The sequence below is a fragment of the Prionailurus bengalensis genome, chromosome D4 (genome assembly GCF_016509475.1).
Source record: "Prionailurus bengalensis isolate Pbe53 chromosome D4, Fcat_Pben_1.1_paternal_pri, whole genome shotgun sequence".
In the NCBI taxonomy this organism is placed as follows: Eukaryota; Metazoa; Chordata; class Mammalia; order Carnivora; family Felidae; genus Prionailurus; species Prionailurus bengalensis.
In genome coordinates this window covers 56,299,892-56,311,894 of record NC_057359.1, presented here as the reverse complement: position 1 = coordinate 56,311,894, position 12,003 = coordinate 56,299,892, and the positions used below count along the sequence as shown (strand labels likewise).

Below are 12,003 nucleotides of genomic sequence, written 5' to 3'. Positions count from 1 at the left end.
TTCCACATGGAGAGCTAGTGAGAGCGTTATACCGAGATGGCCTCCACCTGCCCAAATCTGGAGGGGAAAGAATCCCAAGAGCCAACCCTGCCCCTTTACCCTGTGGCTCGTTTCTCCTCATACACATCCCAAATTTAGCCTAGAAGTGCAAGAATCCCAAGTCTACAACTGCTCCTTCCTTCCTCCAGAACTACATTTCCCAGAAGGCCTAGGGCAGAGCCCCGCCTGAATGCGGTAAGCAACTGCCCGGCGGGGGCGGGCCTGAAGGCAAGGGGCGGAGCCGGGAGACCTCCGGCTGGTGGCCCTCCAGAGTTGCCCGGAGGTGGGCACAAAACAGTAGAAGAAAGGTGGGGGCTAAGGGGTGGGGCCTTATGTCCGCGTGACAATGTGGGCAGAGGGATCGAGCACCAGGGGCGGGGCTGGACTCCGAAGCCCGAAATGAAACGGAACGACCGGGGCGTGGCCGAGCAGGAAGAGGGCGGGTCCCGAGGAGGGCCTCAGCTGTTTCCCAGCTTGGCAGAGCCCCACGCTGTGCCGTGGCAGCGCAACTCCGGCTAGCGTGGAGGGAATCTTCGGGAGCCTCCCTTCACCCCCACTTCTGGGGTCACTGCCGTGAGTGAGCCCAGCGGTGGGACTTTGGGGGGGGGGGGTGTTGAGGAAGCACACTTCCTGAACTTTAGCTCCTACTAATGAGTAGGGGGTGCGAGTTTGTACACTTGGGCCCCTTCTCAAGCCGCGGTTCCCAGCGGGAGGCTGGCCCCTAGACCTCATTCTGTCCCTTCCGGCACTGTAGCTGTAGCGCTGGGGTGGGGTTGGAGTATTCCAAGCTGTAGGCGCAGTCACTCGATCCCTTCGGATCCTGTCATTGAGGAGGGCAAGGAGATGGGCGGGATCGAGTTGCCTTTGACATTCCTCCCCCCAAGCCCCCCCCCCCCAATGGAATTATGTTGGGCAAACGACTCAACTTGGCATGCCCTCCTTTCTTTGGGGCCAGGCCGGGCCCTCCCCCTCAGATCCGGCCAAGGGCCGGCAGCCAAGACTGAGGTTGAGTGTCAAGTGGGGAAAGGCTTGGCTAGGTCAGACCCCACCTGCTGGCATTAGCCTGTGGTTGGCCAGATGGCGGAGGCGGCAGATTACAGGGGTCTCTAACGCTGTTAACACAGGAACCATAGTTCCTCCTCCACAGCCCCGATACCAGATGCCATTAAAATTGCCCCTTTCCTACCCCCAAGTAGCCTTCCTGGAGCAAGTAGCAGCATCAGTCCTTGAGAAGATAGGCTTCACTGTGCACAAACTCACCTGAGTGGGTGGGAGCCTGTCCCACCCTCTGGCCCACAAAGCTCCTTTCCTCTGCTGCATTCAGACAGCCAGTCGGACCATTATCTCCCATCTCTTGAAAATTATGCTGTGGAGGGTTAAGCTGGGATTTTGTATTAGGCAACCTTGCTACCTGGTGACTTCAAACAAGTTCTTTCTTCTGTTTGGGCAAGTTTCTTCATCTGTAGAATAGGCACTATAGCTGTGCTTCTTGTTCAGTATTATTGTTAGAGTTGGATGCTGTGGTGGCATTTGGGAGACCATTACAGGGCCTGCATGGAGTGGGTGCCTAGGCCTGTAGGTTCCTGTTCTTCACACACACACACACACACACACACACACACACACACACACAAAACCTTGGAATCCTAGAACATTAAGATTCTCAGAACCTGTTGGAAAGGGCTTTTGAGGTCATCTTGGTGGCCTTTCTATGCCTCCAGGTGTAATGAGATAGGCTGATTTAATATGAAAGTTTTAAGGATGCCCTCACCCTGTTCTCTGTCCTCTTCAGATATGGACCCTTTCCCCTTATTCCCTCAGTGCCCAGAAGGGGGCCTTGATTGTCCTGAATGAATGAATGAATGAATGAATGAATGAATATAAATGTACAGGAGGTACTTCTTTGGGTTTTGCTTAGCTTGAGGGCATCACTTAAAGGCTACTGTGTTCATTCTCCAGGAGGGCTTTTCTAACCTGTTCCTACAGGAAGGGAAGTCCATATTGGTGTTGGGAAGTTTTGAAAGCTAAGTTGTGTGGGATGAGAGAAAGAGAGTAAGAGGCTGTTCCAGACCAGCTGGAACTGACCAGCTTAGGGAGTTGGGGGGAGGGAGCACAGAGAATGAGGTCCTGAGGCAACACCTCACTGGAGGGGAGGGGAGATTGCAGGGAGCTGTATATTGACATCTGGGATCAAATTCTGGTCTGTACCTGTCATTCTTGACAGTTTCTTCATGGGAGAGGTGGGGGAGTTGAGGACCCTGAGCAGTTCTGGCATCTCCTTGGAAATAGCTGAGGACTTTGAGACAGACACTGGCATCTGGGAGGAGACTAATTACTATTTGCCAGTCTCCCTCTCTACTTCCTCCCAGCTGGAACAGGTGGGCAGCTGGCTGGCACTGTGTATGTCTGTGTGTGCACCTAGCTGGTGCTATTTCTTTGTTGAACTCTGCCCTGAGGGCTGAGATAGGAAGGGTCAGTGGCCTTGAGTAGCAGATTGGGACACACACCTCCCCCCAAATCTATGGGTTTTGTTTGGTTGGTTGGTTTTTGGTGTGTTTTTTTGTTTTTTGTTTTTTGTGTTTTTTTTTTTTTGCAGTCATATCTGTGTGTTTAGCATACACTGTATGAGAGTGTATGTAGTGCAGTAGGGGGTGTCTGATAGGCTAAGGAGAGACATTGGCCCAGTGTGGCTAGGCAAAACTTCCTAGGGCATATGGCTGAAGGATTTAGATTAGGAAAGGAATGAGTTTTGGGGCGCCTGGGTGGCACAGTCTGTTGAGTGTCCGACTTCAGCCAGGTCACGATCCCGCAGTCCGTGAGTTCGAGCCCCGCGTCGGGCTCTGGGCTGATGGCTCAGAGCCTGGAGCCTGCTTCCGATTCTGTGTCTCCCTCTCTCTCTGCCCCTCCCCCGTTCATGCTCTGTCTCTCTCTGTCCCAGAAATAAATAAACGTTGAAAAAAAAAATTAAAAAAAAAAAAAAAAAGGAAAGGAATGAGTTTTGTGGTCACAGGATAGGCCTGCCTGGAAATGGAATCAGAAAGCAGATGAGACCATGACATGCCTTAACTCTTGATTGCAAAGTTTACACTTCTGAATTTAATCCTGGGGGTCATGAGCAGCTCTCTAAACTAGGAGGAGATATAGTCTCATAAGTGCTTTAAGAAGATCACCATGGTTGCTGTAAGCAGAAGGCATTGGGGGAAAAAGAAGTTGGAAGCAGGGAGGTCTAGGGGGAAAGTACTGCAATGATACAGGGGAGAAATGACAGTGCCCAAACTAGGGCAGGGGCAGCAGGAGAGTCAGTGAGTGGTAGAGACACATCCAGGAGGTAGCTGGCCAACAGATGTGTTGCCAGGAGGAGAGAGCAGGAAGGTTGGCAGAGAAATGGACTTGGTGATCAATTACTGAGAACAGGGTGGAATTTGAGAGAGCAAAGAAAGGGTGGTCTGAGAAGTCACCATGGCCCCCAGGCAAGACTCTTTACCCCAGCCCTAATGTCCAGACTCAACCCTGCCTCTCTCCAAAGCAGGCCCAAGACTGAGGCTGGCTTTGGGTATCTTCTCTAATCTCTAGATTTAATCTGACTTTTGACTCAAGATTAAATTCCATGCCTGAGATGTTCCCCCTTCTCTCCTCTCCCCCTCTGGGGACAGGAAAGCCAGCCTACTGCCCAGTTAAAGGTCTGAAGGAGCTGGTTGGATTATCTTCCCTCTCCCACCATGGCGCTCTCCAGATCCCTCCTCTTCTCTTCAGCCTGAACTGCATCCATGTGTGATCCAGGGAGGCCTGACTAATTCTGTGAGTCTAGACAGCTCCCTGACCCTGCCTGGGTTTGTTCTTCCACCAGGGAAATGGGGATGTATGCCATCTGCCCCTCCCCATTCAGAGTCCTGACTAATTTTGTCAAAAACTGGGCTCATGAGAAAGAGTGGGTAAGATACAGACAGATGGTTCTGTTAAGGGTCAAGCCTTTAGTCCCAGACCTTACATCCCAGTAATACAACCTCTCCAAAGTATACACCTCTTCTTTCTTGCTGCAGCAAAGGGAGATACTATGGAATGAGAAAGCTCAGTTCTACTTCTCTCTTTCCCCTTCCAGAATCAGGCAGGCCAGGTTCAGATGCGCTTTGTTGGGTGGTCCTACTGCCCACTCCTTCCATAACTGGGGGCTGATGCCCCAGAACCCTCAGGAGAAGAGCCAAGCCTATCCCCGCCGCCGCCCTGGGAGCCACACAGACCATAAGAGTCCCAAGGCCACCGCAGGTGCAGCTATGTACACCTTCTTGCCTGATAACTTCTCGCCTGCCAAGCCCAAGCCGTCCAAAGAGCTGAAACCACTGCTAGGCTCCGCGGTGCTGGGGCTGCTGCTGGTGTTGGCGGCAGTGGTGGCCTGGTGCTACTACAGTGCCTCTTTACGCAAAGCAGAACGCCTGCGTGCGGAGCTGCTGGACCTCAATCGAGGCGGCTTCTCCATCCGCAACCAGAAGGGTGAGCAAGTCTTCCGACTGGCCTTCCGCTCAGGCATGCTGGACCTTGACTCCTGCAGCCGCGACGGTGCCTTGCTCGGCTGTTCTCGCACAGCAGATGGGCGCCCGCTGCACTTCTTTATCCAGACTGTAAGGCCCAAGGACACGGTCATGTGCTACCGTGTGCGCTGGGAGGAGGCAGCTCCAGGGCGCGCGGTGGAACACGCCATGTTCCTGGGCGATGCAGCGGCACACTGGTACGGCGGTGCTGAGATGAGGACCCAGCACTGGCCTATCCGCCTGGATGGCCAGCAGGAGCCACAGCCCTTCGTCACCAGTGATGTCTACTCCTCTGACGCCGCATTTGGAGGCATCCTCGAACGTTACTGGCTGTCATCGCGTGCGGCTGCCATCAAGGTCAACGACTCAGTGCCCTTCCACCTGGGCTGGAACGGCACCGAACGCTCGCTGCGGCTGCAGGCCCGCTACCATGACACGCCCTACAAGCCACCTGCTGGCCGCTCCGCAGCACCAGAGCTCAGCTACCGTGTATGTGTCGGCTCTGATGTTACTTCAATCCACAAATACATGGTTCGACGCTATTTCAACAAACCGTCAAGGGTGCCAGCACCCGAGGCCTTCAGGGACCCCATCTGGTCCACGTGGGTGCTGTATGGGCGTGCCGTGAACCAGGACAAAGTGCAACGTTTCGCCCAGCAGATCCGCCAGCACCGATTCAACAGCAGCCACCTGGAAATAGATGACATGTACACACCTGCCTATGGAGACTTCGACTTCGACGAGGCCAAGTTCCCCAATGCCACTGACATGTTTCGCCGTCTGCGCGACGCCGGCTTTCGCGTCACGCTCTGGGTTCACCCATTTGTGAACTACAACTCATCGTGCTTTGGTGAGGGTGTAGAACGCGAGCTGTTCGTACGCGAACCCACTGGCCGGCTGCCCGCGCTTGTGCGCTGGTGGAATGGCATCGGCGCGGTGCTGGACTTCACACGCCCAGAGGCTCGTGACTGGTTCCAGGGACACCTGCGGCGGCTGCGCTCCCGCTATGCTGTGGCTTCCTTCAAGTTTGATGCAGGAGAGGTCAGCTATTTGCCACGGGACTTTAGCACTTACAGGCCGCTGTCTGACCCCAGCATATGGAGCCGACGCTACACTGAAATGGCACTGCCCTTCTTCTCTCTGGCAGAGGTTCGCGTGGGCTACCAGTCACAGAACATCTCGTGCTTCTTCCGTCTAGTGGACCGCGACTCGGTGTGGGGCTATGATCTGGGGCTGCGCTCGCTCATCCCCGCGGTGCTCACCGTCAGCATGCTGGGCTACCCATTCATCCTGCCCGATATGGTGGGTGGAAATGCAGTGTCTGAGCGCACAGTGGGTGGTAGCGAAGTGCCGGAGCGTGAGCTATATGTTCGCTGGCTGGAGGTGGCCGCCTTCATGCCTGCTATGCAGTTCTCAGTCCCACCTTGGCAATATGACGCCGAAGTGGTGGCTATCGCGCACAAGTTTGCAGCGCTTAGGGCCTCACTCGTAGCGCCGCTATTGCTTGAGCTGGCTGGTGAGGTCACCGACACAGGCGACCCCATCGTGCGCCCCCTCTGGTGGATTGCGCCAGGCGATGAGACAGCACACCGCATCGACTCGCAGTTCCTTATCGGAGACACGCTGCTGGTGGCTCCAGTACTGGAGCCAGGCAAGCAGGAGCGAGACGTCTACCTGCCTGCAGGCAAGTGGCGCAGCTATAAGGGCGAGCTTTTTGACAAAACCCCCGTGCTGCTTACTGATTACCCCGTGGACCTGGATGAGGTTGCCTACTTCATCTGGGCATCCTGACACAACCCAGGACCCAGGAATCCCACAGCCCTAACCTCTGTCTTCATGCAGGCGTTTAACCCTCCATCACAACCACACCGTGCATCCCCAGGAAGGTCCCACCTCTGCAGTTCCCACTAAGTGGGTGCTGACATAAATGTGCTCTAGCCAGCTCCTGCAGGGCCAGGTGAGGGGGCGCTGAAGCAACTTCCCATTTCAACGCACAATCCTAAAGACACTCTTTCCCTCCATGCTCACTGCAGTCTGCAGAAACCTCTTTCTGAGGTGGGAGCGAGAGAACTCTGAGGTAAAATGCCAGCTATCTTCCTATTACACATGATTGTGTTTTAAAAGCACAGAGAGAAACCTTACTGTCCGTCCTGGCCTGAATGGCCATCTTTGTCCTGAGGTTGGGACTTGATCCTTTTAATGTCCCCAAATAGCTCCCTGCCACACTTAGAAAGGCACATTCTTGGTGTTGGAAGCCAGGCCCCGAGTTCCCAGCACTCGCCTGAAGTGTGTTGACCTGGTCCTACCCCAGCTAAGGAGATGGGATGGAGGTGTCTGGCCAACAGACAAGGAGGATGGAGGTCCCATCCCAGAGGATAGAAGGACTGGGCACAGCACTGAGCCATCATTGTTGTCCCTCATTTGTGAAGAGACTCCTAATGCTGCACTTACCCATCTATGTAAACACATGGGCTCAGCCCTGGACCAGGGCCATGGCCTAATGGGCAAGGACTTGCAAGGCCATGCAGGCCCAACTTGGTGCCTTAATTCAAGAACCTGTGTGTGTGTGTGTGTGTGTGAGAGAGAGAGAGAGAGAGAGAGAGAGAGAGGCACCATGTGTTCCTGGATCTACGGAATGAACACAATACTTCTGAAGCTGGATGAGCCTGGAAGGAGGGGACAGGAAGCAAATTTGAGGTTTTGATTGTTGATCTGGCCCTCTTCTGGTTGATGTCTCTGGGACTATAGCAGGAAATAAATAGCGCTTTCAAGATTTCTCAGCTGCCTCACTCCTTGCATACATGGCAGGGGTGTGGCGTAAAAGGGAGCGAGCGGTGTTCTTTTCCTGATGGTAGTGTGCTTTGGCACGTGAACTACATTTGCACATCGACACCTGTAAATACACATACAGGGTAAGGTGTTTCGTTTCAGCCGTTTTCCCTTTCTAAGAAGAGCAACCTCAGCCAGAGTAAATCTCCCTGACTTTGCAGCTGAGTCTGAAGAAGTGGCTTACCAGAGCGGGGAGGTAGGAAACAGGGCAGGGCTCAGCTTCCCTCAACCCCTAAAGAATGCATCCTTTTGTCCACTCCTCTACCCCCTCTATTTCCCTACTGTGAAGAATGCCTAATGAAAGTTTGGGGGCACTCACAGATGTCTATCTTGAGTGCTGATTTTACCACTTGTCTATAAGCTGTGTGATTTTAAGCAAGCTGCTTACACTTATTGAACCTCAGTTTCCTCATATGTAAAATGGTGATGATATTGCCTACCTCCCAGGATATTGTGGGAATTATAAGTACAGATGTATGTAAAGTGCCTGGCACAAGTAGGTGCTCAATAAAAGGTAGCTATTATACTATTTCTTGGTTTTTGTTGTTGTGGGGTTTTACTGCATAAAAACAAGGATTTTTCTAGGCCTCAGCTCCCAACCCAACTGGCTTCCTCTGGGCCTGCCTGTTTCCCAAACATTTGCACATAGCACCCAGTTGAGCTCTGAGTTTGTGACCCAAAGGGCACTGTGGTCCAGAGAAACGCAAGAGGAGAGATATCTGAAAGTGGGATGTCAGGAGCCAGGATTCCTGTGTCCCCAGGAGATGGGGAGTATATGAATGAACTTCCTTCTCCTTTTTGTCAAGAGCATCCATCCATCAGTACTCAGTGATGAACCTCCTGGGGCCCCAGCAACCATCTATAGGTTGTGGAGTGACTGTAGAAGCAGAACACCCAGGCTGGGTCCTGGAAGGTTCCCTAAGTGGCTGGAGAGCATGACTCACACTTGAATGGCCCTCCAACTTTCTTTGCAATCTGAAGCCAGTTTAACTAACCTCTTAAGCCATGGTTTCTTCATCTTTTGAATGGAATTTCTAGGATTCATTGAGATGTACCTGTAAAGCACTTATGCAAAAATTGGCAAAGAGTAAGTGCTCAATAAATGGTAACTCCTATCAACTCTTCTTTTAAACAAGGGACACTAAACAAGAAACAAACAAAAAAGCCTGCCTAGAACCTATGCTGTCCATGTGGTAGCTACTACCCACATATGCCTTCTTAAATTTAATTTTAAAATCAACTAAAATGAAATAAAATTAAAAATACAGTTCTTCAGGCACACTAGCCACATTTCAAGTGTTCAAAAGCCATGTGTGACTAGTGAGTGGCTAACATATTGGACAGGACATATTATAGTTGCAGAAAGTTCTAGTGGACAGCCCAAGATGAAGCAGTGTGTGCTGTCTGAGATGGCATGGGGAAGGATAAAACAATCTGTAAGGCCTAAGTAATCTGGCATGGAGGAGGAGGCATACACCCTTCAGAAGGGCGGTAAGGGTGGGCAGCAGGGTCTTAGTGTCTTACAGCCTAGATGGGGGAGGGGGCAAACCGTACTCACTGAGCATTCACTGTGTGCTGGGACAGGGCCAAAGGGAAGAGTGCCCTTTTCTGGCCAATTCCAGCACACTGGCCCTTGGCTTGTGATCTGGTTTCTGGCCAGGCTTTTGCCATTTTCATTAATCACAAAAGCACAGATGAACAAACTGAAGCACTGAGAGAGGAGGGTATTGGCAGAAGATTAGTAACCAAGACTAGACTGGAATGTGGTGTTCTGCACCCAAATGCCTAGAATCTCCTACCCACCTTTCATCAGCATGGTCTAGCACTGGCCTGTATACTACCAAGGATGGGGAGCCAGCCAAAATGTATATTTCTGAAGCTGCCACCCACTGTTTCTGGGTCAAGAAGTGTTTTCCCTTCCCCACTGATACCAAAACAGAGAGATTCAAGAAGGGGGTGGAAGACCAGAATTGCAGGAGCCATGAGAAAGAGCTAGATCTTGGGAGATAGGGGAAGGTGAGGGAACTGAGTTGGAAGCTTCCTCTACCCTTCTTTTGGCCCCTTCCAGCCTTGTCCTGCACCCCATCCCTCCCCATCCTCTTGTGCATTCCCAATTTATGTTTCTCTGCATATCTGGTGGGGGTGGCTGTCCTTACTCCATAGAACTTCCGGCAGCCTTGTATGACCAGAATTCCTAATTGGCCTCCCTATACCCCTGAGCTGGCTGGTGGGAGCTAATATTCAGGAATGGGGAACTCCTCCAGAGGTAATGGATGGGGACAGAGTGGCCACTGTAGGAGATCTGGGACTGGGGCCTAATGCCCCCATTCTGTAACCCCATACACCCTGAGAGTCTGTCTTAGTCTCCTTTCTAATACCATATGAATCAGCTGAACCCTAGTCAAGCCCAAGATGTGAGCTGAGGGTCTTTGCCCTTGTTCCCCAAGATTTGGGTAAGGTGCATCTCACTCTGGCTGGCTCCAGAGCAAGTCTTCTGCTGGTTCCCCTCACCAAGTTTCTGATCGCTTCTCCCCTCCTCAAGCCCAAGGCCAATGCTCCATCCCTTGGCCACTAGCCCACAACAGATCATATTAATTTTAGCCTGGACCACTGCAGTGACCTCATTTTTTCACTCTTGGACCCTTCAATCTAATTCACATAGCAGCTAAGGAAATATTTTTGAAATTCAATCAAATCACTGAGGAAAATATCCAAGCTCTGATGTTCAAGGCCTATACTTTCTGAATACTTCGCACATCTCTTTCTATTTTATTCACACACACATACTTATGAATATATTTTGAAAAACATTTGAAGAAATATTACCTTCTGTTCTGGGAACAGCTGCACAGCCCATCCCTGAGAGGGGAGGCCTGCCTCCACCCAGCCTTGAAGAAAACCACAGAGGCAACTGGGTAATTTCCTTTCCTGCTATTGTCCGACTCAGCGGGACTTCTGCTGACACCCTCCCCTCTCTGGCACACACCCCTGTTCCCAAGGAACAACCTGGTTTTTATCTTAAGGTTAGCCATTTACTTCATGCCCATGGATTTTTCCAGCAGTTTGAAGGGAGGGAAGAATCTTTTTTTTTTTTTTCAATGCACTTTACCATTTTGATGGGATATAGGGGGAAGTGGAGGCTGACCTCTTTTTTTATATTGAGATATAATTGACAAAACATCATATTTTTCAGGTATTAGTTTCAGGTATACAATGTAATGATTGGATATTTGTATATATTGCAAAATGATCACTGTTGTAAGTCCAGTTAACATCTGTCACCATACAGATATGGTGTATCGATACACCATATATACTATCAAATATTTTTCTTGCAGTGAGAACATTCGAGATCTCCTCTCTTTGCTACTTTCTTTTTTAAATTTTTTATTAAAAATTTTTTTTAATGTTTTTATTTATTTTTGAGGCAGAGAGAGACAGAGCATGAGCAGCGGAGGGGCAGAGAGAAAGAGACACAGACTCCGAAGCAGGCTCCAGGCTCTGAGCTGTCAGCACAGAGCCTGACGTGGGGCTCAAACTCATGGACTGTGAGATCATGACCTGAGCTGAAGTCAGACGCTTAACTGACTGAGCCACCCAGGTGCCCCACCTTGCTACTTTCAAATATGCAATACAGTTTTGTTAATAGCCACCATGCTGTATATTACATCCCCATGACTTAATAATTTTGTAACTGGAGATTTGTGCCTTTTGACTCCTCCACCCATTAGGGAAGGGGAGAATTCATGACCTTAAGTTGCAAACCCTGAGCTTGGCTGGGCTTGGGGTTGGATGAGGAATGGGAAAAGACAGAAGAGGAGGTCCTGTCCCTAGGAGTCCCCAGTCTAAAGAATAGGAAGAAATTGTGCCTCTGTACTCTGTATCCTTGTGTTTTTCCCTCCCTCCCTATCGCCCTTTTCCCTCCTCAGGCTGTCAGTTGAGATATTCCTATTACACAGTCCTGAGCAGGAGGTGGATTGGGAGAGGAAGGGAAGAGAAAGGAGTAGCATTCCAGAAAGGCACAGAGCAGGTCTCACAGGGCATCTATAGCACAGCCTCAAGGGGGCAGCAGCAGGGCTGGCACAGCCTTCCTCTAGAAAAAAAGGGACAGGTTGGGCCCCAGTCTGAGCCAATGGAGATGTAATCCTCTGTTCCCCAAACATGGGGGTCCCACCTGAGGTCTCATACATATCAGTGCAAGTATTTCAATTGAAATTCTACTATCAAATAACTACCATTATAGCTTCATTCCTTTAGGTCTTCAATTCAGCAAAGAAGTGCCTACTGTGGGGGTGTAAGGTATTACACTTGGAAGTCAAGAGGGCATTTTCGTTTTCCAGAGCACACCCCAGAAGGTAAGTCTGTTAAGTGCTTCTCCACCCTCGGTGGTAGAGGTGGTACTGGGGAAAACAGGTGGAGTTCCAAGAAGAGCCTCTTCAGGTAGAGGTGGGAACAGGATAGTATTTATAGGATGGGTGCTTATTAGGGAATGCTTCCAGGAGGACATGCTCTGGAGCATGGAGGGCCTCAGATCGAAGGGGATATTGTGGTCTCAGTCCCACATCTCTGAACAAGCTGACCAGAAGCAAAGTGGGGATGATGACAAAGC

The 12,003-nt window shown here is 51.0% G+C and overlaps 1 protein-coding gene across 2 annotated transcripts; it reads left to right on the top strand.

Annotated features, from left to right (window-relative positions):
- Positions 1-256: 256 nt before the first annotated feature.
- MYORG (myogenesis regulating glycosidase (putative)) lies at positions 257-7,923 on the top strand. 2 transcript variants are annotated; one of them, XM_043567439.1, is made up of 3 exons: positions 384-612; positions 3,693-3,837; positions 4,139-7,923. In XM_043567439.1, exon 3 carries the CDS (start codon positions 4,212-4,214, stop codon positions 6,354-6,356), a length of 2,145 nt encoding a protein of 714 aa, XP_043423374.1. In that variant the 5' UTR covers positions 384-612; positions 3,693-3,837; positions 4,139-4,211; the 3' UTR covers positions 6,357-7,923. The 2 variants fall into 2 exon arrangements, with proteins under 2 accessions (XP_043423376.1, XP_043423374.1); XM_043567441.1 differs by lacking the exon at positions 3,693-3,837 and having other exon boundaries at positions 257-612.
- Positions 7,924-12,003: the final 4,080 nt, after the last annotated feature.

Bases quoted from the DNA above. Each gene is read 5' to 3' on its own strand.
- MYORG (XM_043567441.1), top strand. From the start codon at position 4,212: ATGCCCCAGAACCCTCAGGAGAAGAGCCAAGCCTATCCCCGCCGCCGC.